The following is a 27,924-nucleotide window of genomic DNA, read 5'->3' on the forward strand; positions in this document are numbered from 1 at the left end:
CTGTCTGTCTGTTTGTGACCTCCAAATAGCGCAAACGGTGCATTACGGCTGCACTTTTTTAGGCTCAATCGAATTAATATGCGCTAACTTACAGACTGCAGGCAACGTTCAGGGCTATATATTCGTATAAAATTGCTCATTCACCAAAAATCAACAGGCTTGCTTTCACCCTAAACCTGATCCGGATGCGACAGTCCGACGTATGCGCGCTGCCAGCCTCAGCAGCAACACCTACCGGAGCAAAAGGGCAGGACAGCTCTATGTCGAGGGGTCACATTCTGCTAATCACCATCAGCATGTGCAGGATTGGGATAGATCTGCCACCCATCAATAAGAGATAATTAAATCTTATTGTAATGACGTACTTCAAGACAGCCATAAAATCCTTTGCTGCGGTCAAAGGACAGCGGTGACTATATCACATCCATTTAGGAGAGCGCCAACTACATCATCAAGAATAATCAGCATCCTTTGGTGTTATTGCTTTGTATCTTCTATCCAGCATTAGGGTAAAAAAAATTGGTCAGCCTAATTATGTCGTGTGGAAAGGGAAAGGGGACATTATAGTCGAGCGATGATGCCAAAGGTCGTCGGGAAGCGGCAAGGAGAGGGAGAGAACAAGAATCCGATGAGGCCAGGGCTGCACGACTCCAGGATCAAAGAGTCAGGACAAAAAAAATGAGAGAAGAAGAGACAGAGGAGGAGAGGCATGCACGTCTCCAGGATCAGAGACAAACAACAAACAGCAGAAGAGCTGAAGAGATGGGGGATGAAAGGGCTGCACATCTCCAGAATGACGAGAGGCACAAGGGTGGCAGAGCAACACTCACAACATGCTGGAGGAACTCAGCAGGTCAGGCAGCATCCGTGGAAATGATCAGTCAACGCTTCCAGCTGGGACCCTTCGTCAGGACTGAAGAGGGAGGGAGCAGAAGCCCTATAAAAGAGATGGGGGGAGGATGGGAAGGAGAAGGCTGGTAGGTTCCAGCTTAAGAACCAGTAAGGGGAAAGATAAGGGGTGGGGGGGGGGGTGAAGCCGGGAGGTGATAGGCAGGAAAGGTGAAGAAGGAATAGGGGAAAACACAATGGGTAGTACAAGGAGGTGGAACCATAAGGGAGGTAGTAGGCAGCTGGGGGAGGGGCAGAGTGAAACAGGGATGGGGAGGGAATTACTGGAAGTTGGAGAATTCAATGTTCATACCCAGGGGCTGGAGACTACCCAGAGTTGCTCCTCCAACCTCTGTTTAGCCTCATCCTGGCAGTAGAGGAGGCCATGTATAGACATATCTGAATGGGAATGTGAAGCAGAGTTGAAGTGGGTGGCAACCGGGAGATCCTGTTTGTTTTGGTGGACGCACTCGACGAAGTGGTCCCCCAATCTGTGTTGGGTTTCACTGATGTAGAGGAGGCCACACCAGGAGCACTGGATGCAATAGATGACCCCAACAGACTCACCTGGAAGGACTGTTTGGGGCCCTGAATGGTGGCAAGAGAGGTGTAGGGACAGGTGTAGCACTTACGCTTACAGGGATAAGTGCTGGGTGGGAGATCCGTGGGAAAGGACGTGTGGACCAGGGAGTCGCGGAGGAAATGATCCCTGCGGAAAGCAGAGAGGGAAAGATGTGTTTAGTGCCGGGGTCCTGTTGAAGGTGGCAGAAGTTGCGGAGGATAATGTGCTGGATCTGGCGGCTGGTCGGGTGGTAGATGAGGACAAGGGGCACTCTGTCCCTGTTGTGGTGACAGGAGGATGGGGTGAGGGCCGAAGTGCAGGAAATTGAAGGGATGTGGGTGAGGGCATCATTGATGACAGCAGAAGGGAAACCATGATCCGTAAAGAAAGAGGACATATGAGACGTTCTGGATGGCAGATAAACCAGAAATGATGCCATCAAAACTGTCCTTCGTTAAACGAAGAGGAGCTATATTTGATTTGCTATGCGTCGTTCTTCTTTAATAAACTGAGTTTTCTACTTCAGTTTCCAAAGCAAAGTGATACCAATAGCATTCAGGAAAATTTAATGTTCATTCTAGTCACATCAGACTGCACCACCCTTCTCTCAAAGGGTGCCCCAACGGGTCACCCCGTTGTCTAGTATGTACCTACACGAGAGTGCACCCATTATCAGCTAAAGCATTAACCAGAGAGTACTGATTATCTTATATCACTCTAGTTATTGCTGCAGTAGTCAGTCTTAGTGGCCCACTAAGGCCTCACTGATCACAAACTGCCCCCACCACCCTACCTTTTCCCTCGCCACACACTCCTCCGACTTGTCCCATCTGATTCTTCTCCTATCAGATTACACAATTTTCACCCCTTTGTCGCCTCCACTATCAGGACCCAGCTCTGACATCATTCCCTCCCCTGCTTACCACCCACTAGTTCTTGCTCCCCTCCTTACCCCCACCCTATTTTAAACTGGAGGACCCGGAAGAAGCCCACAGGGTCACAGAGAGAACACACAAACTTCACAAAGACAGAGCCCATGATCAGGATTGAACCAGAATCTCTGGTGCTGCAAGGAGGTTCTCTATAGGTGCAGAACTGAGTCTTCAAATTGTGTTCTGAACAGCACTTCACTCAATTTGTCTTTGCAAGAATTGTAAATTGTAGTAACTGGTTAAAATGGATGTGATCTTTTCAATCATAATTTCAATGGTATTAATACAGAACTGCTGGTTCCAAAATTTTTATTTACTAAAATAAAAAAAAATCACAATTTTAGCCCTCGGTCAGCTCATCACCCCAAAAATGCTACAGAAACATACAAAATTTATTCACTACACTCTAAAGAAATTATTCTTCTGGTGGCATCTCTAGGTGTGGACACTCTGTAGCAAGGTGATGTTGTCCCCTTTCAGCATAACACGGCCTGAAAAAACAAAACGCAATACAGAAATCGCATTTATTCTAAATAAACCACTATTCCAAAATATTCTCTTAGTTGGGGGGAAGATAATTATTGTATTTTGTTTAACAGTGGTGAGCATCATTAAATGACAACAGCTGAGCTCACTCACTTGCTGATAGTTGTGCAATAGGCACCATGAAGTCGAAGTATATACACAGCAAAAGGAATGTCTGACTGGCTGCATCACTATCTGATATGGGGAGCGCTACTGCATAGAATCGAAGTAAGCTGCAGAGCATTGAAAAATTAGTGAGCTCCATCGTGGGTACAAGCCTCTGTGGTATCCAAAACATCTTCAAGAAGCAGTGCCTCAGGAAGGCGGCGCCTGTCATTAAGGGCCCCCGCTGACCAGGACGTGCATTCTTCTCATTGTTACCATCAGGATGGACATACAGGAGCCTGAAGGCTCACACTCAGCAATTCAAGAACAGCTTCTTCCCCTCTACCATCAGATTTCTGAATAGATATCAAACCCATAAACACTACCTCACTACTTTCTTAAAAATTTCTGGTTTTGCAATACTTATTTTAAGTTTATTATTTAATATACATATATATTACTGCAATTCAGTTTATTTATTATGTATTGCATTGTACTGCTGCTGCAAGGTTAACAAATTTCACTACATATGCTGGTGATATTAAACCCCATTCTGATGAACAGAAAGAATTTGAGGTTCAAGTTTATAATACCATGAAAGTGGCAACACAGGGCAGCTCATTAAATTCAATCGCCCCTAGTTTCTAAACTGAGATGAACACAAAATGGTTTGGCAAAAAAACTCCCTGTATTTTAATTGGATGCGACTATAGGAAGTCAGATTAAGTTTGTGGATGACATGAAAATTAAGTGTTGTGGAAAGCAAGGAAGACAGTCTACGAATTAGGTGTATTATCATGTGAAATTTGTTGTTTTGTGGCAGACGTACAATGCAAGGACATAAGTTATAAAACACAAATAAATAGTAGAAAACCAAGGATTCACAAGGCAGTATTGATGGGGGATAAAGCTGTTTCTGAATTGTTGAAGTGGGTCTGCAAGCTTCTCCCTGATGGCTGTAGAGCAGGATACTGGGAGGACGTTAACTATGAAAGAGCACAAAGGAATGTCGACAAATAGAAAGAATTTGGGATTCAAGTGTATCGCACATGACAGTGGTAACACAAGTAGATACCACAGTGAAGGCATAAGCGTAAAATACAAAAGCTGGGATGTTCTGCTGGAACTTCACATAAGCAATGTTAGGCTGCACTGGGAGTTGCGCAGTTCAGGTCAGTACACCACAGAAATCTCACGTTTGTGCTGGAGCGAGCGCAGAAAAGATTCACCAGGATGTTGCCTGGAATGGAGGACTTTAGTTTATGGGGACAGATTGGATAGGGCAGGCTTGTTTCCCTAGAGTGAAAGAAGCTGAGGTTGCCTGATGGAAAAATATAAGATTATAAGAGCCACAGAAAAGGTAGAAAGTCAAACTCTTTTTCTCATGGTAAGGGTATCAAAAACAAGTGGGTATAGGTTTAAGATGAGTGGGATGGGTTTTAAAGGAGATTCTCGAGTACTTTTGTTGCATGGAGGTTGGTTGAAATCAGGAATGTTGTGCCAGAGGATCAGAAACAATCACGGTATTTAAGAAGATCTGGTTCCAATGTGAGCAAGTGGAATTTAGTATAAATGGGATTTGCTTCCTGGATTAGAGATCACGTCTTATGAGAGGACGCTGAGCGAGTTAGGCCTTTCCTCTTTGGAGCGAAGAAGGAAAAGAGGTAACATGATAAGACGTACTGATTGAGTGGACAGCCAGTGCCTTTTCCCCAGGGAAGCAATGGCTAAGACAAGAGGGTATAATTGCAAACTGATTGGAGGAAAGTAGGGGGTGAAAGTCAGAGGTAGATAATTTTTTTTTTTATTAACAGAGCGGTGGGTGTGTGGAATGCACTGCCAGGGGTGGTGGTAGAGGCAGATATATAAGGAACATTTAAGAAACTCTTAGACAGGTACACGGATGAAAGAAAAATAGAGGGCTCTATGGGAGGGAAGAGTTAGATTGATCTTGGAGCGGGGTAAAAGGTCGGCACAACATCAAAAGGCCTGTACTATGCTGTACTGTTGTATGTAAGTAGTTTAAAAGGATAGTATGGACACAGTGGGCTGAAGGGCTTGTTTCTGTGCAGTAAAACTCTATAAACCCACTGAATGGAACTTGTTTCATCAGCATTTAATGGTGTATCAGCAGGTTCCAGTTGAAATCCACACTCCAGCATTAAGGAAAGTGGTGCGTCATTCTTTCTGATTTGTTGAAGTTGACCAAAAAGTTAAACAGCATCATTTGAACAGCCAATTCAGGTAGATAAATCTCCATTGAGAATTACCGTGTTAACAACAAATCTAAAGTTCTGTGAGACCTTGAAACAAACCAGTGCCACATTTCTATAACTACAAAAGCATTTCAAGAGCAATGTGTTGTATACACTGGGGTATTAAGTTTTTTCCCCAAATTCTTTAGCTATATGTATTCTTCAGTGGCAACCAAGATGGAGGGTGTCAACACTGGCAAAAAGATTTGGAGGCAAAGTTTATAGATATCACTCATAAACTCATCATCATGTCAACTGCAATATTTGACACTTGTTGGAATAGTTTACTACACAGCAAGAAAGCACTATGATACAGGGTGTCACTAAGTGTTTCACACTGAGTGTATTTAATTGTAAGGGCTGTGAAAAAAAAAGCATGTCGACTTTGTACATTATATCAGTTAACTGCTAATTAATGTGTTTAAAAGCAGGAGAAGTCGAAGACCTTTGCTGAAAAGCAGGTGAAATTTTTAAGAGGGAAATGCCTCATTCCAAAGATGGCCTCACACAAGGCAGCTCACGCTCAAGCCTAAGCTGCTACTTCAGTGAACCATTCAGTGATCAACTGCTGCTGCCAAAACCCATGACTCCTAGGTGAAGGTGAAAGTGGTCAAATGAACATACACTGATAGACACATTAACTAAAGCAATTTAGATGACAGGGTTTTTTTTGGGGGGGGGAGCAAGTGGGGGTGGTGATGCATTTTGAGGAGGTAAAGAATTCAGAATTCATGCTAATGCACAACAGTTCCCAAAAAACTTAATGCAGGGAAATCATGAAGGATCTGGTATAACAATGAACATTGACTGCTTTGTTTAAGTTTTTAAGATGTACTGAATCCATCAGAGATTCACCAACTACCTCAAGGTTTGCTTATCAAATTCTACAGATCAATTTGAGGAGAATCAGACTAATACTTCAGTCACACAATCCAACTGCATTTTCACAATTAAAAACTCAGTGGATAAATTTCATCAGGGTAGAAAAAAAAATAAGCTTTTATTTGTCTCATGTACATTGAAACTGACAGTGAAATGCATCAATAGCCAACACAGGATGTGCTGGGGTAGTTGGCAAGTGTTGCCACGCTTCCGGTGTAAACAAAGCATGCCCACAACTTAGTAAGCTGACTCCGTAGGTGTTTGGAATGTGGGAGGAAACTAGAACACGCAGAGGAAACCCACACATATTAACTCCTCATAGTCAGTGGTGGGAATTGAACCCTAACCTTGCAGTAAAGCATTATGCTAACCACTATACTAATGTGCTGTGTTTTTCTCCAGCGCCCCCTCCCCCCGACTCCCTTTTGGAGGTACCATATTGCACTGATGATAGCATTTCTTCACCTTGACCAAATAACCACAACTGTCTACGATCCTGGGAAGGTATCAACAGGTACACCCTCATTCCCAAATGACATTGCATCAGCCATACCTTTCACACACGATGCTAAGCACCATTTAGTAGCAGTAGACCTGTGCAACCTTTTCTCTTGCTACCCACGGAGGAGCTCAGAGCGACTGCATTTTGGATCTGACCAGTACACATCCACAATATTCCTTGTTTTCCTAACTGGACACAAAGAGCTTAACTGCAAGTTAAGCTGAGCCTTTGAAGTAACAGCATATCTTTCCGGTTGCCCATTTGTAAAGTGATGAGCCATAAATAATTTGCTCTTTAATCAAAACAATGTTACCTCACTAGTTTGCTATGCATACAGGTGTTTTGGAGAATGGCAGGTACACTCCTTTAGAGGAAAACACCAAACCGTTTTTGAGAGGATTGGCATATGCTTAAGACTATTGAACAGTACTATATATTGGTTAAAATAGGAAGATGGCTGGGAAACAGAAATAAGAAATAACCCTTTTTATTATAGCTTGTATTATTTGGTAACTGAAAAAACATAACATACAGACCTGTGGAAAAGTCTTAGTCACCCGAGCTACATATATGTGCCTAAGACTTTTGCCCAGTACTGTACCTTAGTGGTAATAATTCCGGAGCTGTATAACTTGAGTGGTTGATGGTTGAGTTATTCTCTAATCTTGACAATTTACCTGCAACGTGGTGTATCCTCCGAATACAGGCCAAGCATTTGGAGGACACACCACAATCAACAGTGCACTGACAATGTCTCTTTGCATGGTGATGAAACCTTTGAAAGTAAATTGCCAAGATTGGAGAACTACTCAACCCAACTACTGTACTTGAGTATTTTAATAATTTTTTAGATATGCTACTGAAAGATTGCATCAGCATACTTACCCAATGGTTTCCTTGCTTTTGATTTCATATGAATCTCCTCTGCGTCATCCAAAACGAGGTTCATGTATTCATCAAATCCCTAAAAAGAAGCAATGATTAGGTACCGCAATCGAGAAACCTCAGCTAGAAATTTACAGAGCAGCTATTAGTGACAAATCAGATTGAACAACCTCAGGCCACATGGGCATCAGGGGTGCTCTAGTGCCGATGGGTTTTAAATTACAGTTTCTGTGCTCACCGAGCACACAGCACAATAGAGAACAAACAGAATGCAGGCTCATTTTACTTATTATTGAGAGATACAGTGCAGTAACAGGCCCGTAGCACCCAACTACACCCATACGTCTTTAGAATGTGGGCGGAAACCCACATGGTCACAGAGGGAACATACAAGCTTCTTACTGACAGCAAGAAATAAACCTGGGTCAATGGCGCTGAAATAGCGTTACACTACCATGCCCACCCTAATATATCTGGAGATGTGCTCCAAAGGGAGTGCTCTTTTGTGACAAATTGGAGATGGGCTGCTGGTCAGCACCGGCAAGAGATGAGTAGAGATCACTGAGCACCTGCAAGGGTTAATGTTTGAGGTAGATTCTGAAACCCATGGATTCTCTTTGCTTGCTAACAGGTCTATGCATTCTCTGCATTATTAATTTCAAGATTTATTTCTTGCTTTGACTGTCCTATGGACTCGGACCCCAAGATCCCTCTGATCCTCCACACTACCAAGAGTCTTACAATTAATACTGTATCTGCCATCATATATGACCTACCAAAATGAACCACCTCACACTTATCTAGGTTGAACTCCATCTGCCACCTCCCACCCAGTTTTATATCCTATCCATGTCCCGCTGTAACCTCTGACAGCCCTCCACACTATCCACAACACCCCCAACCTTTGTGTCATCAGCAAATTTACTAACCCATCCCTCCACTTTCTCATTCAGGTCATTTATAAACATCACGAAGAGAGGGTGTCCCAGAACAGATCTCTGAGGCACAACACTGATCACCGACCTCCATGCAGAATATGACCTGTTTACAACTACTCTTTTCCTTCTGTGAGCAATCTAATTCTGGATCCAAGGTCCTCTTGGATCCCATGCCTCCTTACTTTCTCAATAAGCCTTGCATGGGGTGTCTTATCAAATACCTTGCTGAAATCCATAGACACTACATCTACTGCCCTACCTTCATCAGTGTGTTTAGTCACATCCTCAAAAAATTCAATCAGGCTCGTAAGGCACAACCTGGCTTTGACAAAGCCACGCTGACCATTCCCAATCATATTATGCCTCTCCAAATGTTCATAAGTCTCTATACTTCAAATAAAAACATTTCCAGTTTAAGAAATTAAAAATTAAAAATGGTGGGAACGCAGAGATTGTTTGCAAGTGAAGAAAATCTATGGGTTTAAGAACACAGCTCAACCCTTGCAGATGCTTAGTGATCCTGAGCTTATTCCCGTCAGCTTGTACTGATGCTAGCCTGCAGCTCATCTCTAGTAAGGACCAAAGACTGGTCCTTTTAGGACACTTTCCAGATAACCTACGGTTAAAATTCATATCTGGGATCACTGGAGAGGGTTAAATGTTAAATAAAAACTATTTATTGTTTTAGTAAAAAACTATTTATACAATAAAATGCTGCAGCAGAAACATCACATCATTGATTATTGAGATCAATTACTATTTAAACTACAGCATCTTTCTGATTATCAGAATCATAGTTGACAACTGATACTTACAATTATACAGCCTTCTATCCTCATGTTGACTTGCTCATATAACCATACTTGAATTCGAGATCTCTATGGTTTAAAAAAAGAGCATTTTTAATGAGACACTTGTTGTTTTTTTAAAATATCATGAAGTGAACCCTGTTGTATTGTAACTGAACTTCAGTGCCAGCCTAGAACACTCAGGTCCAAAGGATGGGAACATGAACTTTGAATTCAATCAAGTCTGAAACCTACAAGGTTTTAAGATTACTATTGGTTTATTATTGTCACATTCCGTTCATACCCATCAAATCATTGCACAGTGCACGGAGGTAAAACAATATACAGGTTAAAGTGTAAAACTTACAGAGAAAGTGCAGGTAAACAATAAGGTGCAAAATCATAACTAGTGAGGTTATCTGCCCCCTTTATCATAAGAGGTCAGTTCAAGAGTCTTTAGTCTTTGCTACACATTCTGTGCCATAAACGAAAACATATACTTACATTCTGAAGGTATCTGAAAATAAGGTTCTGTTGCAGTTCAGTTAAGGAGTATGGTTATATGCAAGAGCCAAATAAATATTTAAAAATAATATCTATACATACCCAGTATAAATTTTAAGATAGCTGTCATTCTAATACATGTAAATTATTTAAAACCAGAGGACATGACGTATTATTGCTTCAAATAACCACTATTCTTCTGACCGGTAGCAAACTATTTTATTACATCTATCACTCTTTGCAAGCTCAATCTTATCGTCATCCAAGAGCCATAGGCGTGATCCTAATTCTTTCATAAAGTCTTTGGCTACTTACGTCAAATATTTCCTGTAGCTCAGTGGCATGTTTTAGAATATAGAACATAATAGCACAGGGGTAGGCTCTTTGTCTCACAATGTCAAATTAAACTAATCTCATCTGCCTGCAGGGTCTACATCTCCCCATTCACTGACTGTTCCTGTGCCAGTCGAAATGCCTCTTAAAAGTTGCTGTTGAAAGATGTTCTGAAAAGAGTAACAGCAAAGCAAGTGATGCTTCCATCACTTTACCTGGCAGCTCTTCCCAGGCACCTACAGCTCATTGTATAAACACCCATGAGGTTGCCTCTCAGCCTCCGATGCTCCAGATTAAACAGCCTTAATTCGCCCAACTTTCTCTTACTCTTAGATCCCGGCTACATCCTGGTGAATTTCTGCACCCTGTCCAAAACTTCTACATTTTTTCTGTAACATGATAACCACAATGACTGATTGAAAATGCTCTTGTACAGCTTATAGCCTATCATATTAAAGCCGTGACATAAGACCCTCCACTCTACCGGCTCATGCAACTTATCAATAAAATTACATCCATATATCCCACGTATTGCACATCAAATGTATTTAATTGCAAGATTTACACTCACAAAAGTATTTCTCAAACAAAAAGTCCCAGCCTCACTCACACTTCATGACAGTCCACCTGCAGTTTCCACAAAGATATAGAATCGTAGCTACAGCAAAAGCGGCCATTCAATGCCACATTTTTTGCCCATCAATATTAATCATACCCGCCAGACTTAGGAGTTTTTGGAGGAGAGTGGGATGGGGAGGAGGTGGGACTGAGAATGGTTGGTGGGAGGAGGAGCAGAAATCAAGAGTGTTGGGTTAGAGGGGGCAGAAAGGAAGGATAGGGAAGAGAGATAAGGGATGGGGGAAAGAAAAGGGATCGTGGTCAGGGAACAGAGTGGGAGAAAAGAATGGAACCGGGAAGGAAGACGGGGATGAGTGGGGGACCTGGGGATGTGAGGCCCGATCCCAGTCAGACCTCCTGCTACCCCCGCCCCTAGCCCTTCTCCCACTCCCGTCCCCTGCGCTCAGTATGAAGGATACGATGGGCTGCACCATCACTTTCTGAACCTTCTGCGCCTGGCCCCGGTACGCCATCGCCGCCGCTTCGCCTCGCTACAAAATGGCGCGCTGGCGTGCCGTGACCTCTCACCCCTGCGGAGGGTTCTGGGACGTGACCCCTGGCGGGGCGGAACTTGCGCCTGGTGCAGCGGTGCAGCGAGTGTCAGGTTCTCGGATAACACGGCCGGGTTTATTAACCTGCTCTCAGCCGTAAAACAAATTAATAAACAATGGTACTATACAACGATTCTATTGATGAGAACAGTGTGCACATTTATATTCTAACAAATGGTCTGGTTTGAATAGCTCAGTGATGACAACTGTTTGGCTTAAAGATTCGCACATTTGGTCGAACACAGTGGTCTTGGGTGGACCTTAGGCAGGCTGTATTAGAGAGAAGCTCCAGGTGAAGACAAAATAAGATCATAAGCAAAGACCGAGTTGCTGCAAGAACTCAACGGACCAGGCAGCATCTATGGGGGCAGAGGGATGGTTTTAAACCTTGAATCGGGACCAAAAATATTAACCATTGCTCTGCCTTCACAGCCTGATCACGGGACAATTTACAATGATCAATTAACTTGCGCCTTTGGATTATGGGAAGAAACAAACGTGGTCAGGAGAGAGCATACTAACTTCTTACAGGCAGCGTGGGAATTGAACCCCAGTCACCTGTACTGTAAAGAGTTGTGCTACCTTGCCACCCATAGGTGGCATTTATGGATGAATTCTCAGATGGAGGCTAGCCAAGACAGATACCACTACAACTGTAAAGTCACAGGGTAACAAAAAGAACAAAGGCATGAGCAAATATTGAGGTGGGACGAATATTTACCATGAAACAGATAGTCTTATTGATGGAAAGACTATGTATGATGCCAGTAACTCAGCCAAAGCCTAAAAGGACTTTGGGATCTGGTTCAGTTGAAGGCAATGGCCAGAATTTATATCATTGCTGTCTATCATCTACAATAGTTATATTTCAGACCACTTTGCAACAATCAATTAGAAGCCATGAACTGCACCAAGTTCTTACATTAGCAAAATTGTCCAATTTCTTCATAGGCATTCCTTGGGACTGAATACACTCACTTCCAACCCAATTCTGCAGGTTCTGAGGTGACTGGTGAGAGCAATGCAGAATATATTTGAGGTAATACAGTATTAACATTTATGGGCTTTGAATCGCTCCCATTGCATGGAAAACAAGGTTCAAGGTATCATACTTCCACTAAGCATTCATGGGCCAGGAATTCCTAAAAGGAAGTTAAGTTTCTTTAACTGTAGTCTTTAATTTCTTTTCATGACATTTCAGAATAGATTCCTTTGAGTATAGGGTTTACATGCAAACAACATGATCTGCCAAAAGAGCCGACAGTGCAACAAGACCCAGGAGCAGATATTGTTTTTATTTTATCTCCCCCCCCCCCCAAAACATACAATACTTAAAAAACGTTTTCCTTTTCAAACGAATTATCACAGAATAGGAAAACAAAAATGTATATTTAATACCACAGTATTCTCACACATCATAGAACATAGAATAGTTCAGCACAGTACAGGCCCTTCAGCCCACAATGTTGTGCCAACCCTTAAACCCTGCCTCCCATATAAGACCCCACCTTAACTTCCTCCATATACCTGTCTAGTAGTCTCTTAAACTTCACTAGTGTATCTGCCTCCACCACTGACTCAGGCAGTGCATTCCACCCACCAACCACTCCCTGAGTAAAAAACCTTCCTCTAATATCCCCCTTGAACTTCCCAGCCCTTACCTTAAAGCCAAGTCCTCTTGTATTGAGCAGTGGTGCCCTGGGGAAGAGGCGCTGGCTATCCACTCTATCTATTCCTCTTATTATCTTGTACACCTCTATCATGTCTCCTCTCCAAAGAGTAAAGCCCTAGCTCCCTTAATCTCTGATCATAATGCATACTCTGTAAACCAGGCAGCATCATGCTAAACTTCCTCAGCTAAGGTCCCTGTGCAACTATCTACTGGCACTAAAATTGTGGAATGTATTGCTAACTGATATAAAAAATACCTAAAATTTATACCTAACTGCAAAGGTTAAAGCCTCATTGTAAATGCATGAGATACAGTGCAAAGAAAATCCTGCTTGTAATGTTCTATCGCATTAAAGTGCATAGAACTAGCTTTTGGAAGCAGAAAACAACATGCAAGCATTAATCTATCACATTAGTAAAATTCTAACATATTTCTCTCCCCTCCCCCCTCATAAATGTCGGCAAGACAATGAATCTCAAGGTAGTGTATATGGTAACCTATGTAAACAAATTTATCAAACTAATTAACATAGCAACCATGAACAAATTTCTACTCCACAAATTACAGCTGGATCAGTTGTAAATGTGATGATTGATATGAGATTTAACTAAGTCTGAAGCTCAATCCAGTACGTGTATCCGTTAGGAAAATGGGAGTGATTGATCCATTACCCAGCAAGCATTAACATTGATGATCAATTCATTAATGTTCCATGTATTGATGTATACAGCTGATAGGCGCAAGTTCAGATAATTGCACTTAATACCAAAAACATATAGCTAAAAAAAAGATCAAATCATTTATGCATACTGAGGCAAAAATTTTGTTGTTAAAATTGAGTTATATACAGTATATGCAAACTGAATATGAAAGCAAATGCAAACTTCTTCAGATGGAACATCTTCGTTCCAACATTCTGGATTTTTAACAATGACATAAAGTTTACAATCTTTTAATTCCGAGAGGATAAAGTTTAAGGTAACCCACTCAGCCCAAGATGAGGGGTTAAGGAAGAACGATGAAATAAATAAATTTACTGGTCCCATTAATCACAATTCTGGTCTAGAAAGTGATGGACAGAAAATATCCACATTAGGACACCATTCATGTACCATACTGACATTCACTCTTAAGAATGGTGTTTCCATCGACAAGAAATTGGCTGGTATCAAATGCCATCACAACCATGGCGATTCAATGGCAAAGGCATATTCATTTATTAAACCATGGTTAGACTATGCCTCACATTTGATAAACCAGTGCTGTCCTCATTCTGGGTTGTTTAATTGTACTTTAAAACCTGTGTGGAAAAGTAGTGATTTGACTTTTTCTTTATATCTACACTAAGCGGCCACTTCATTAGGTATACAAATATCCGATCAGCCAATCATGTGGCAGCAACTCAATGCATAAAAGCATGCAGACATAGTCAAGACTAAACATCAAAATGGGGGAAGGAATGCAATCTAAGTGACTTTGACCATGGACTGATTGTTGGTGCCAGATGGGGTGGTTTGAGTATCTCAGAAATTGATCTACAATTTTCACCCACAATAGTCTCTCGAGTTTACTGAGAATGGTGTGAAACAAAGCAATAACATTTGTGGGCAAAAACGTCTGTTAGTGATAGAGGTCAGAAGAGAATGACCAGACTGGTTCAAGCTAACAGGAAGGCAGCAGTAATTCAAATAACTATGCTTAACAACTGTGGTGTGTAGAAAATCACGCCAGGTTCTACTTGTGTACCTAATAAATGACCAGAGTGTATTTTACCCATTTTTGCCAGGCAGAGCTAGTCATCACAGCAAGCTGTACAAATTGAACAATAGTCTCTTTATTACAAAGAAATTATTACATTTTGGTGTCTGCGCAAGTCATAAATAAGATCACCCACTACCATGGATGTACATTTTGAATTAATAAAAAGTACTTGATGAAGTCAAAAGGCAGAAATGCAGAAACATCAGAAACACAAAACAGACTCCCAACAGCTTTTAAAACTAATTTTTATCAGCTCGAATCCAAACCATAATTGGACTAAAACGAACAATATTTACAAAGTTTCACAAGAGATCAATCGCATTGCTTCTGCAGAATACTGATGAGAGAGGCTGCTTTAGGAAAGCAACTTACATATTTACAGGATTGGAACTGTTCTAGAACACAAAGTTGCATTTGTACATAGATGCATGCTTCAGTGTTGTGAAATATCTGTGGTGTTATTTTTGAAAAGCTTTAAAAGCTTTGGTTCCTTCCCTTCATGTTATTCCATCAAGCAGGGACTCCATCACATTGAGGTACAGGAGCTGACAAAGATCACCAAGCAGAGTGGCCTTCAGGGAGGACAAGTTGGCCATTCATTTCTCTGGTATTTTTGGCAGTCTAAGAACTCTGCTCAGGTGCGACAGATCCAACCAGCCCTGAATTTTAAGTGTTCTGCAGCACCAAGTTCTTTTAGATTGGTCTTCTGTTCCTAGCCCATGTTAACAGGGCAGTTCCTGCTGCCCTCTGAGTTGAAGATCCTCATTACACACACACACACAGTGCTCTGGTAACACACAAATATATGCTTATGGGTGTATACTTAAAGTTCGCCATCAAAACCTTAAGGCACTACAAACACAGCCAGCTTGGAAGCAATTCCCTGAAGTTTTGCTTTATGAATTTCACTTCTTTTGATTAAAACCCACACTGGATGTGTCCCAATTTCAAAACTGACATTTTTCCTTCAAAATCTCTTCGAAGTTTAAGTTGCAAAGGAGCAGCTTTTTTTTTTTTTTTTTAAAAAAAGTTCTTCTAACCCCATTGTAATGACTAGAAAATCAGTTTCCAACCAAATCAATGGATCGTGAGAGTAGATAGCTGGCTTTTACAATATCACGAGCTGCAAGTAACAGGTGGACTGGCTAAAAGCTAGCACACACTGGCTTTACTTCCATGGTCTCTGTTGCTAGCAACAGCAAAATCCTTTACTGAAAGCACTATGGATACATCTCCTTGACATGGTACACAGTGCAGAATCATTTTGAGCCTAGGAGAATGCACAAGCACATCCAGCCCTTCTTCGCAAACCAGCCAAATTAAGGACTACAAGTGTTTTTGATGCTCTGGCTTCAAAATTAGACTTCTCTTTTCATCTCAAGTTAAACCTCTGATTGCAACCTCTGTTGTTATCTGCCTGTTGCTTTAAAGCACTATTTTAAAGTACTATTAGTGTTTCATTCTACCACCTACCAACCGTAGTTATAATCACAGCCTTGATACCCGTACACAAAGAGGTAAGAAATCACCTTCAAATGGATCATAACTGTTGTCTTCAAATACCTGTAGGCTGAGTCTGGAGAGCCTCACAATTCACACAAAAGTATGTTGGACTTGAATATACAATGAAACTGATGAGGGAAAAGTTATGAGGAAATTGTGAGGGTTAAAGCCCATCCATGTTACAGTGACAAAATATGATAGTTACAGTCAGAGCTTCTAAAAACCAAAACATTCCTCAAACTATGTAACTTGACAGTTGTCAACTGTCCCTGCTACACACAGTACACAGACAACTTGCAATGATATACATCCTGGGCTCAGAATAGACTCCTCCTCAAAAAAATTCAGCTTGGGAATCACAAAGTTTCAATTTCTGCGTAGTCAGACCCTTTAATACAATAAACAGAAAAATCATTTATCTCAGGCCAACACCACGTGGAGCTTTTTACAATTGAGAAAACAAAAGACTTGTTTTTTATATTAGGAAATGGCAGACAATTGTGGTGGTTCACAATCTTCTGAGAGGCTGGGGGTGACTCCACACAATCATAACACTCTTATTACCAATGGCTGGATAGAACACAACAGAAGAACTATACAAATGGAGAGATCAAGTCCAAGGAAAGACTAGCATTATACAGAGCTGTTTTGGACATGGACTTCGCAACAAAGCAGTTTCCAGCCAGAAAAGCATCTCCAGAAAGGCTGCATCACTGAGGTTCCTTCAAATTGTTAGAATCAGAACTTGGCAAGATGTTACTTTTTTTTGTACTTGGGGTCAGAAGAAAGTGTAGCCAGTAGTTGTGAGGTCATAACTGAATAACTTGGTCGTGGTATCGGTATGTTTAAAACAGACCTGGCTTTTCTCTGCATACAATATGCAGACACAGTAATATATATATATATATATACACAGTAACATATATATATATACAGCCTTAAAAATAGACATTCTAGTCAAATACAAAACTCTAGACCAGTTTCTTATCATCCAGGAAATTCCAGAAGCGGTTGAAATTGGTTTGAGTAGGTCCAGAAAAATACCCAACACATTTCAGCTGTCAATCATCTCAGACAGCTCAAGCAACAGGTCATCTTCATCCTTTCCAGGATCCAGGTCGATTTCTGCCTCCAGTTTATCATCTGAGAATTCTTTCATCAGTTCTTCGAAGTCATCCTCAGCCACCGCAGATCTGGATGCGGCAGAACTCAGCCTCCGAACCTTGGCAGACAGTCGGGGAGGAGAGAAAGCTGCTACTCCAGCCAGCAACCGGCTCGTTGTCTTGTTCTGCTCATCAGGGTGCAGCCTGGAAGGCAAGCAATAAAGTCAACTGTAATCATTTATTTCTTTTTCGTTGAAAATGCTTTGAATACTTATAGATTAAAAGATTTTAAAGACTAGTTTTATTTGTCACATGTCAATCAAACATACCTGTACAATGAAATACAACACAGCAAATTAGTGAGAACTGTGCTGGACAAATATCGCCATGCTTCCAGTGCCAACAAAGCATGTCCACACTCACTAGCCCTAACCGTGTCTCTTTGGAACATGGGAAGACAACGTACAAACTCCTTACAGGCAGTACCTGGAATTGAACCCTGATCCTACAGCAGGCACTGTAATAATGTTACACTAACCTCTATGCTATGCCAATTCTGTTACTGTTATTTACTGCAACACAACCCAGTCAAGGAAAGCTCTCCACCCAGATGCTAAATACCATCAAAACAGTAAACACAATGACGCACGCTACCAGCATACTCTATTGCTTCCAAGATCCATGTACATTCACTGGGATGCAGTGCTTGAAACTGAACACACTGCATTAGACTGCATCCATGTACAATCCTGCCGAATCAAATTACTCCCATATCCCTTTGTGCTTGAGACCAACAGCAACGCTGCCGGCCTTTAAATATGTCTGCACCCATGCCTATTCTTGGGATTCGTTTGCCCTGATATCAAATTTTTGCTGGTGCTCCACTTGCACCTGCTCACCCTAAACCATTTACTTCACAATCATTTCTGCATTCTTCTAAGTAAACTGTGAAGTGGGTTACCTCACAGCCTCTCTCCTTGTTAACTTCTGCTCTCAGTGTTTAACTCACCGTGATATTTTCCTCTCCATGGTTACCCTTTTTCGAGTGTCTTTAATTCCAGTCCACCCCAAACTACCTGAGAACTGAGTGGCTTGTCAGATATTTTCAGGATTACAAGATTTGAAGGGAAAGACATTCCATCCAGGATAATACTATTGAGATCTTACCTTTCTCTGGATCTCTCTGAAGGTGTTTTATCTTCCTCCTGGAGAGGCAATGGCCCAGACTGGGGGGGAAAAATATATTTAGAATATTATAAACACAAGAGATTTCTGCAGATGCTGCAAATCCAGAGCAAAAAAATATACATAAACTGCTCGAGGAACTCAGCAGGTCAGGCAGCTTCTACAGAGAGGAGCACGCAGCTGAAGTTTGGTGCCAAGACCATTCATCTGGACACGATTATCAGAAAAATATTATAAGGTGCATGTTTCACAATCCTTGCAGAAAGAACAATCAAAGAAATCTGAGGACAATGCTGGAGTATTGTTGAGTGTATAGATAAGAGGAGCAGCTGGAACTCAAAATACAGTACAAATGTAATGTCATGGCAATATTTGCCAATATAGCAAGCAGATCCATCTTCCTCCTGGGCTACAGCATGAGGATTTACTTTGTTATGTCTATTAGATGTGGATATTACAAGTTTACTAATACTTCTAAAACAAAAAAAAAAATTCTTTCATTTCTCAAGATGCACATGGTGATGGAAGTTTTAGATTCTAAATAATTAAAAAAAATTCAACCAGTGTTGCAACCTAATTATACCACTCTTATTTTCAGATTGAGGGTGTCACAGGGAAAACCAGTATTCCCAAATAATCTGCCTTCATCAACTGCTGCGGTGCTCCTGGTGAAGGTACTAGACCATAAGACATAGGAGCAGAATTAGACTTTCAGGCCATCAAATCTGCTCCATCATTCAATCATGGTTGATTCATTTTTCATCTCAAATTCATTCTCTCGTCTGCTCCCTTTGACACCTTTACTAATCAAGAACCTATCAACTCTCACCTTAAGTATACACTCACAGTTCTAGGATTTAAACCTAGTGCCATGAAGGAATGGTGATATATTTCCAAGCCAGGATGTGCAATTTGAAGGGGTTCTGCTTGCTATTTTTTTAATTCTTGGTGGCAGAGATCATAGATTTGGAAGGTGCTGTTAGAATAGCAATGGCAAGAAAATGCAGTGCATTTTACTAGGATACATATTGCACAAAATACCAGGGACAAAGGTTAGCTGTGGACAAGTCTCCCAATCTGTCCCTGGTCGCCCAAAGCTGACTACCTCTCTAAAGAAGCATATTGGAAGAGATAAAAAGCCAGAATTTTCCACCATCATGCCACATATCCAACCCTTAGATTTAAAGTGCATTTTGCACTGGGACATGATATTTTAAGTTGACAGAAGCCATATATCTATTTGTTTTTTTTTGATAATTAGAAAGCACCTTTTGAGCCAAGTTAATAACCACTATTTTTGAGATCATTCCACAAGAAACATGGTTGAAACAATAAAGGTTCTTACAGTAATAATCTTCTCAGCCGCTGGCGGCTGCTTCATCTGATCAGTAGTTACGGAGTTGAGGGGTTTCACTGCCATAACAGTTGAAGGATTGTTGTCTGGGGATTTGCGTTTCTGGCCAATCCTCACAGGACAAGAGTTCTTCACTACTGACGGTTTCACATTTAATTTGGGTTTCACTGTGACAGAGATAACGAGACATTAGAGAATCAGAAAAAAGCCTGATACAACCTAATCAAATCACATGCACAACAGGTCTATCCAATAAAAGTGGCTCATTGTGAACAGATGCAATATACAGCGAAAAACCATGTAAAAACAGATGCCTGAAATGTAAAGCAAAACAGAAAATGTTGGAAATATTTAGCAGTTCAAGGATCACCTGTGAAATCAATATGTTTCAGGTTTAAGGCCCTTTGGCAGAAGAGAACATAAAGACATGCCTTTGACCTGAAACACTAATTCTGTATTTACCACAGAAGCGACCCAATTTGGTGAGTATTTCCAGCATTTTAAAATTTTCAATAAATATTGCTCAATGCAATATGCTATTATATATTAAAATTAATAAATCTTTGAAACTTTACTATCAGAAGGTAATTTATGAACCTTATTAAAAAGGACCAGTAACCAGCTCCAAAGATGTTAAGATATAGTAGAAGAATTAGCCATCTGGAGTCTTCTCCACCATCTTGTCATGGCTGATCCATTTCCTCTCAGCCTCAATGTCCTGCTTTCTCCCCGTATCCCTTCATACCTTGACTAATCAAGAATCTATTAACCTCTGCCGTCAATATACCCAATGACTTTGCCTGCACAGCCGTATGTGGCAACAAATTCCACAGATCACACATCCTTTTCACAGCCACTGTATCGAGGCCTTTCACCATTCAATAGGTTTCAGAGGACAACCCCCCCACCCCCATCCCCAATTCCTCTGAATTCCAGTGAGTAGCACAGAGATTCATCCAGACTCTTGCTTTACTATTCTCCTTCTGCAATTTTGTTTCAGCTGGATTCTCCTCAAACACAGGCACCTGCCAGCTTGTCAATCCAAGATCAAAATGAAATGACAAATAAAAAAGTGCAACAAAAAAAAAAGAAAATTGAATCTTGAATCAGATTTTGTGGCGAGAGAGCAAAGAGAGGATAGGAACTAAATAAAAACAATAAAAGGGAGTATTAAATAAACGGATCATAACTGAGTGTAAGAGATGGGGAGAGGTACCTGAAAGAAAGGGGAATTTTCTTTTAAAAACAGGAACATAAAACTATTGTTGGCATTTTACACACTAGACTGGATCGACAACCTAAACAATTATGCTTTAAATAAGTAGTCTCTTCAGTTGCATCAGCAGTATTGCAATTGGATCAACTATACAAAGTGCATTAAAACAAAAATCGAAAAGGAAAAATAGCGCAATGACTGACAGATTATGGAGCATTTAGGTAAATAGACAATGTTTCTAATGTTGAGGAAAAAAAAGCAACAAGCTGAATTCTAGGAAAATTTCAATTCAGCAAGGACTTAAAAAGAAATGAATATGTAGAACTTATGTAATCGAGTAAGAAAGAAACTAGATCTATACAAATGTAAAAAGATTAACAGTCAGAGATACAGCACATAACCAGGACCTTCTGCCCAGGAGGCAGGGAAGTTGTTTCCACTGGTAGGTGATACTAGAACTAGGGGACATAGCCTCAAAATCTGGGGGAGTAGATTTAGGACGGAGATGAGGAGGAATTGCTTTTCTCAGGGAGTGGTGGACCTGTGGAATTCTCTGCCCAATGAAGCAGTGGAGGCTACCTCGGTAAATATATTTAAGACAAGATTGGATAGATTTTTGCGTAGGAGGGGATTTAAGGGTTCCGGGGAAAAGGCAGGTAGGTGGAGATGAATCCATGGTCAGATCAGCCATGATCTTATTGAATGGTGGAGCTGAATCTACGGGCCAGAAGGCCTACTCCTGCTCCTATTTCTTATGTTATGTAATGATCACTCACCAACCATTTAAACTAATCCTATGCAAGTCCACTTATTTTATTCTTCCCACATTATTTATTTTTTATTTACTGAGATGGAGTAGGCCCCTCCAGCCCCCATTTTAACCCTAGCCTAATCATGGAACAACTTACAATGGCCAATTAACTTACCAACCAGCAAGTCTTTGGAAAGTGGGGGGAAACCGGAGCACCAGGAGGAAACCCATGCGGTCAGGGGGAGAACGTACATACATCTAGTGGGCAGCGCCAAGAACTGAACCTGGCTCGCTGGCACCGCAAAGCATTGTGCTAACCATGCCACCCCATCAGCTTCCCTCTGATTCCATCACTACCTATAAACTAAGAACTATTTATCATGGCCAATTAACTTAGCAACTACCTTTGGGATCTGCAAAAAAATGGACAAGAATGTGCAAACTCCACACAGACAGCTTCCCAGATCTTGAGTGGCTCCAAGTCTCCAGTGCTGCCCCCCCCAAGACATTTAAATAATTACTTCAATTCCCCGGCTTCCATATGAAGATTTGAACAACAGACCAAAACCCTAGCTGCTAATTCAGTAAGTTAACCACTACACCACCTCACACAAATAAATGAGACAGAAGAAATATTGGGGAATAAGTCACTGTGCAAAAACTGAACATATTTTGCACAAGAGATTCTGCAGGTGCTGGAAACCTTGAACAAACCTTGACCACATTTTGCATCTGTTGTCACAGTAAACACAAAACCTCTCAAAAAATGGGGAATACGAGTCAAGAGAGATTGAAGAGTTGAAGTGTAGTTTGGCAAAAAGAACTGGAGAAACTCAAGGGGGAAGAACACCAAAAATTCTCCAAGATCTGATGAATTCCCTCCCACAATTTAGACAGAGGCAGTTATGGAGATAAGAAATGCATTGGTAGCCATCTTCTAAAATTACACTGAAAAAGTATGGTTTCTCCAAATCAGATCAGAAGGAAATACAACTTTAGTATTTGAAGAGGGAGGAAGGGAGAAAACCAGAAGATCAGTCAGCCCAATATAAGCAAGGAAAATGCTATCTATTAAGGAAGGAAAACAGCACTTTTGCTTTCTTTGCAAAGGGGTGGATTTAAAATGACAGAAGTTTTGTTTCAGCTGCACAGGGCTTTACCTGGCATATTGAGCACAGATTTGGTTCCCTTACCCAAAAAAAATATAGTAACACTGCAGGCAGTACAAAAAAAATTCACCAGTGATCTTGCAAGGAGGGAACATGCAAGATCAGACTTGGGCTTGACAGGGTAGATCTGGGGATGTTTTCACCAGTGGGAGAATGTCGAAAAAAGGCACATAACCATGCAATAAGGGCTTAGTCATTTAAAACTGAGTATGTGGAAACTTCTTTTCTCAGTTTGTGGCGAATCTCTGGAATTCTCTCTCTGCCCTGAAGGATGGTGGCAGCTACTTCATCAGAAGTAGAGGTAGATAAATACTTCATAGACAAAGAGTAGAGGGATATGGAGAAATGGCACAGAATTTCCATTAATGATTAACAAATAATAGCTTGCGTTCACAACCAGAAAGATTACACACACCCACTCCCATCCCAAGGACTGCTTCATATGAGATGCTCAATCTGCCAGCAATGCTCAGAAGATGTGCATGTCAATACATCAGTGCTGCATACACATCTGCATTGATCATTTATCTTAAAAAAAGGGGCAGGACAGTGTGAAGGAGAAATAAGTGATAAATATTAGTACAGTATTATTTTAACTCAAATTATTGCGCATCAGATCTGCCAGCTTCTCTGGAGCAGGTTTGAAATACATGGGTAAACAACCACATGTAACTGCAACTGTAATCCTAGGACAAATACCTTTCAAAGCAAGTGCAGGTTCTGCTGTTTCAGGTTTGGCAACAGTCAAGTTTTCTTCCGTCTTAACAGTCGGTTGTTCAACTTCAAGAAAGTTGTTTGGTTTCAAATCCAGCGAAGCAGTCGGCTGTTTATTGTTCTCCAGGACCTGAATCTCACTGTCCGTTTCGTTTGTAGTCACCTCTTTTCCTGGCGCTTGACTCTGCTGCTTCTCCTTCTCCTGTTGTTGTCTGAGGCGTTTTTCCTTCAGTATTTCTTCAAAGCTTTTGACTTGCACATTCTGCAATCTTGAAGCTTCCTTTCTACTTTCAAGCTACAGAGTGATAGAATTTCATTAAAAATGTAGCAGAAAACAGACCATTTTGTCATAACATGTTCATTCTGATCCATTTTTAGCTTCCTCCTGTCCTTATTTCCACAGCTTATAACTTCCCTTTAAAGACATCAATGCTGCAATGCCAGCTGTTCCCTGTGACAGAAATTTCTACTTTTTTGGCATTTTGAAATTCCTTTTAAATTTTCTACTGACAAGCTTACACTGATAACGACCTCTAATTTTACCATTTTTAAGAATAGATTCCATTTACCTCTTAATTGTTATAACTTTGCAGTTCCGATAATATCCTTATAAATATTTTCTCGCATCCTTAAAATGATTATTTACACTCAATCAGAATTGGACAGTGTACTACAAACACTCTTCACAAGATACAGCACAAGACAGCGAAACCTCGTGTTATAATTCCACTCCTTTGGAAACAAATCCAATTATGTTTAGCTTTACTTAAAAAGCATTGTGATACTGGTTAATGTGATTTGTTCTCCTTGGCCTTTTTGTCCCTCAACACTTTGACCTTCAATTGCCAACTACAGAGATGAGAATAAAGATCACTGTAACAACCTACAATTCACTATTTGTTTTAGTCCACTCTCAAAAAGCTTCATTTGCATTTTCTAACTGCCTCCAGGACAATACACAATTTTTTTTCTGCAGAGTAGAATTAACTCAGAATTAATATGTTGCTGCTTTTCTTCCAACAATTTCAGTCAAATTATAAAACAATTCCTACAGAAAAATACAACTTGATTTTATATCATCACTCCTAATACTGAAAAGATGAAATACATTTTTGATCTCTTGTCAAAGTGCACTAACCTTCTGAGATTCTCTGGAGTAACCTTCGGCAGCACTGTCCACTGATTGTACATCCACTGGTTCTTTATCAATCTTTTCTGGCTTGACAACTTCTTAGCAAAAGATATATAATATTATAAAAGTGCCTTTGAACATATACACACACATGTATACATAAAATACTATACACACACACACAAAAAAACACAAATGAAATTCAAACTTGAAGTAACAGAAACAACCAGGTGAATTTACTGATGATCCTTTGTCCTAACCTGACATGACTATGCTGATCACATATCCCTTAATTCACCTTCATCCAGTGAACATCCAAAACCACAGATTTAACACCAACCCTGTTAACGTATTTCACAACTTTCTAAATTTGTGTTAAAAACAAACTTCTTTCATCAGATTTTATCAATTGAGTGTTGGCCTTTAATAATTCAACCTCTAGAACAGGGGTCTGCAACCTTTATTATGCCATGGATCAATACCATTGAGGAAGGGGACCCCAGGTTGAGAAACTCAGCTCTAGAATAAGAGTACATTTCTAAGCAATATACTTTCCATTAAAAATTGACAACATTTCAAATAAAACCAGTTATATTGGTTTCATTAAAATAAATCTCTAATCTCTTTATTTCTTCACATCTGTGCAATGCCTTAGAGATTAAGCCCGAGTTTAAGGTACACATATTTCAACTCTTAATGTCTACTAACGTTTACATACGTGTCACTCGACATAAATCAGTAGTTTACTTATTTTTTTAAAAAGCCTTAAAAAAATAATTACTGTTTTTAATGAAACAAGTGGGGTTAGTTCAAGGTCTCATCTTCCAAAGTTTGCATTTTTCAGTTATGGAAATGCACAACATTAACAGAGCCATGCAAATCAAAATTACTTGGTCACAGTTTCAAGATTAATTTCAAAATCTCCAGTAGCTTGGACTTAGAATGGTTGTGCTCACTCCTAGTTGTGTTTCTGGTGGGGAAGTTCTTGGGATACCATTTGCTAACAGATCTAGATTAGCTGAAGCAAATGGATTTGCAGATGACAAGATGGGAATATGGCAAAATTATTAATGCTGTTGATTCTTAGAAAGGCTTGCATTTAAGGAACAGAAGGCATTGAGTTATAGATGTGACACAGCAGTTTATGTAGGCATACACTGAAAGCATTTTGTGGTGAAGCAAACACAATTGATTCCAATCTCGCAATGCATCACAGTGACAAATACATGGAGCTGCATATAGAGGCAACAAACTGCGTACTCCAAATTCGTTAAAAAAGAACGTTTTCCCTTTTCATGCTTGAAAGCATCTGGGAAACAGGTCTTGGCGTAAGATTCCGAACTCTACTGACAGTAACTTCCAGTAAACTTAACATTTGCAAAAGGCTGCAAAAAAATTTCTATACGTTTTCAGAAGAGATTCACATTCCTATTTAGAAACACAGAAAATCTACAACACAATACAGGCCCTTCAGCCCACAAAGCTGTGCCGAACATGTCCTTACCTTAGAAATTACCTAGGCTTACCCATAGCCCTCTGTTTTTCTAAGCTCCATGTACCTATCCAGGAGTGTCTTAAAAGACCTGATCATTTCTGATTTGAAGTATAGCATTACTGAAGAAGCAGTTAGGGAGGTGGTCTGTTAAAATGCGGGGAGGACTGTTTGCAGACAGGTAAACAGTGAATATTAAATCAAAGTTTAGCAAACTCACCCAAAGGTTTAGTGATTCTCAGCAGTCTCTTTCTGGTAGGTGGAGCCTCCGTCTTTGGCTTCTCAGCTGATTGTTGCGTCACAGAACTTTCCTGGATCTCCTGCCTCCTCAGTGCCTTCTCACGTCGAATCTCTTCCAAAGTTTTAATTCTTACTTGCTCTAGTGACTTTGGCTTTGCTACCGTTTCGTCAGGGGACACCCTCTGAGATTTCACTGTAAAACAGTACAGATTAGAAGGTCCTGAGGATCAGAATCAGGTTTATTATCACTGGCATGTGACGTGAAATTTGTTAACTGACGTTTATTGAGTTAAAGGTGAAAAGCAAGATTATATTCAGGTGAAGCAAAACTGCATTTTAAGTTTTTTCCAGAAGCATTAAAAATGTCAAAAAAAAATAAGAGTCTATAGTTAACAAATAAACTTGATGAATTAACTGTACACAAAGGCAAAGAAAGTTCTACAAATATATACAAAAGGGTATTACAATGCAAGATATCCCATATGGTTTAGCTAGTGTAATAGAAACATAGAAAATAGGTGCAGGAGTAGGCCATTCGGCCCTTCGAGCCTGCACCGCCATTTATTATGATCATGGCTGATCATCCAACTCAGAACCCCACCCCAGCCTTCCCTCCATACCCCCTGACCCCCGTAGCCACAAGGGCCATATCTAACTCCCTCTTAAATATAGCCAATGAACTGGCCTCAACTGTTTCCTGTGGCAGAGAATTCCACAGATTCACCACTCTCTGTGTGAAGAAGTTTTTCCTAATCTCGGTCCTAAAAGGCTTCCCCTCTATCCTCAAACTGTGGCCCCTCGTTCTGGACTTCCCCAACATCGGGAACAATCTTCCTGCATCTAGCCTGTCCAATCCCTTTAGGATCTTATACGTTTCAATCAGATCCCCCCTCAATCTTCTAAATTCCAACGAGTACAAGCCCAGTTCATCTAGTCTTTCTTCATATGAAAGTCCTGCCATCCCAGGAATCAATCTGGTGAACCTTCTTTGTACTCCCTCTATGGCAAGGATGTCTTTCCCCAGATTAGGGGACCAAAACTGCACACAATACTCCAGGTGTGGTCTCACCAAGGCCTTGTACAACTGCAGTAGTACCTCCCTGCTCCTGTATTCGAATCCTCTCGCTATAAATGCCGGCATACCATTCGCTTTTTTCACCGCCTGCCGTACCTGCATGCCCACTTTCAATGACTGGTGTATAATGACACCCAGGTCTCGTTGCACCTCCCCTTTTCCTAATCGGCCACCATTCAGATAATAATCTGTTTTCCTATTTTTGCCACCAAAGTGGATAACTTCACATTTATCCAATGAATATTGAGAAGCAATATAATCAAGGAGAAATACACCAAAATGCTGGTGG

General features: G+C 40.7%; 2 protein-coding genes across 7 annotated transcripts in view; both read right to left on the reverse strand.

The window, feature by feature from the left end:
- Positions 1–2,674: 2,674 nt before the first annotated feature.
- Positions 2,675–11,248, reverse strand: snrpe (small nuclear ribonucleoprotein polypeptide E). The gene is made up of 5 exons (XM_072278802.1): positions 11,137–11,248; positions 9,767–9,793; positions 9,290–9,352; positions 7,537–7,615; positions 2,675–2,873 (listed from the first exon to the last, which is right to left on the reverse strand). Exons 1-5 carry the CDS (start codon positions 11,188–11,190, stop codon positions 2,818–2,820), a joined length of 279 nt encoding a protein of 92 aa, XP_072134903.1. The 5' UTR covers positions 11,191–11,248; the 3' UTR covers positions 2,675–2,817.
- A 3,506-nt stretch (positions 11,249–14,754) lies between these two features.
- The window catches only part of zc3h11a (zinc finger CCCH-type containing 11A), a 31,548-nt gene continuing 18,378 nt past the window's right edge, over positions 14,755–27,924 (reverse strand). For 5 of the 6 annotated variants that reach the window (XM_072278804.1, XM_072278803.1, XM_072278808.1 and 2 more), the window contains 6 exons: positions 26,541–26,753; positions 24,835–24,926; positions 23,682–23,991; positions 19,838–20,013; positions 18,475–18,533; positions 14,755–17,511 (listed from right to left, as the gene is read on the reverse strand). In XM_072278804.1, coding sequence (XP_072134905.1) covers positions 17,259–17,511; positions 18,475–18,533; positions 19,838–20,013; positions 23,682–23,991; positions 24,835–24,926; positions 26,541–26,753 — 1,103 coding nt within the window. In that variant the 3' untranslated portion in view covers positions 14,755–17,258. The remainder of the gene's footprint in view (positions 17,512–18,474; positions 18,534–19,837; positions 20,014–23,681; positions 23,992–24,834; positions 24,927–26,540; positions 26,754–27,924) is intronic. The other variant, XM_072278805.1, reaches the window with a different exon arrangement.

The sequence above is a fragment of the Mobula birostris genome, chromosome 14 (assembly GCF_030028105.1).
Source record: "Mobula birostris isolate sMobBir1 chromosome 14, sMobBir1.hap1, whole genome shotgun sequence".
In the NCBI taxonomy this organism is placed as follows: domain Eukaryota; kingdom Metazoa; phylum Chordata; class Chondrichthyes; order Myliobatiformes; family Myliobatidae; genus Mobula; species Mobula birostris.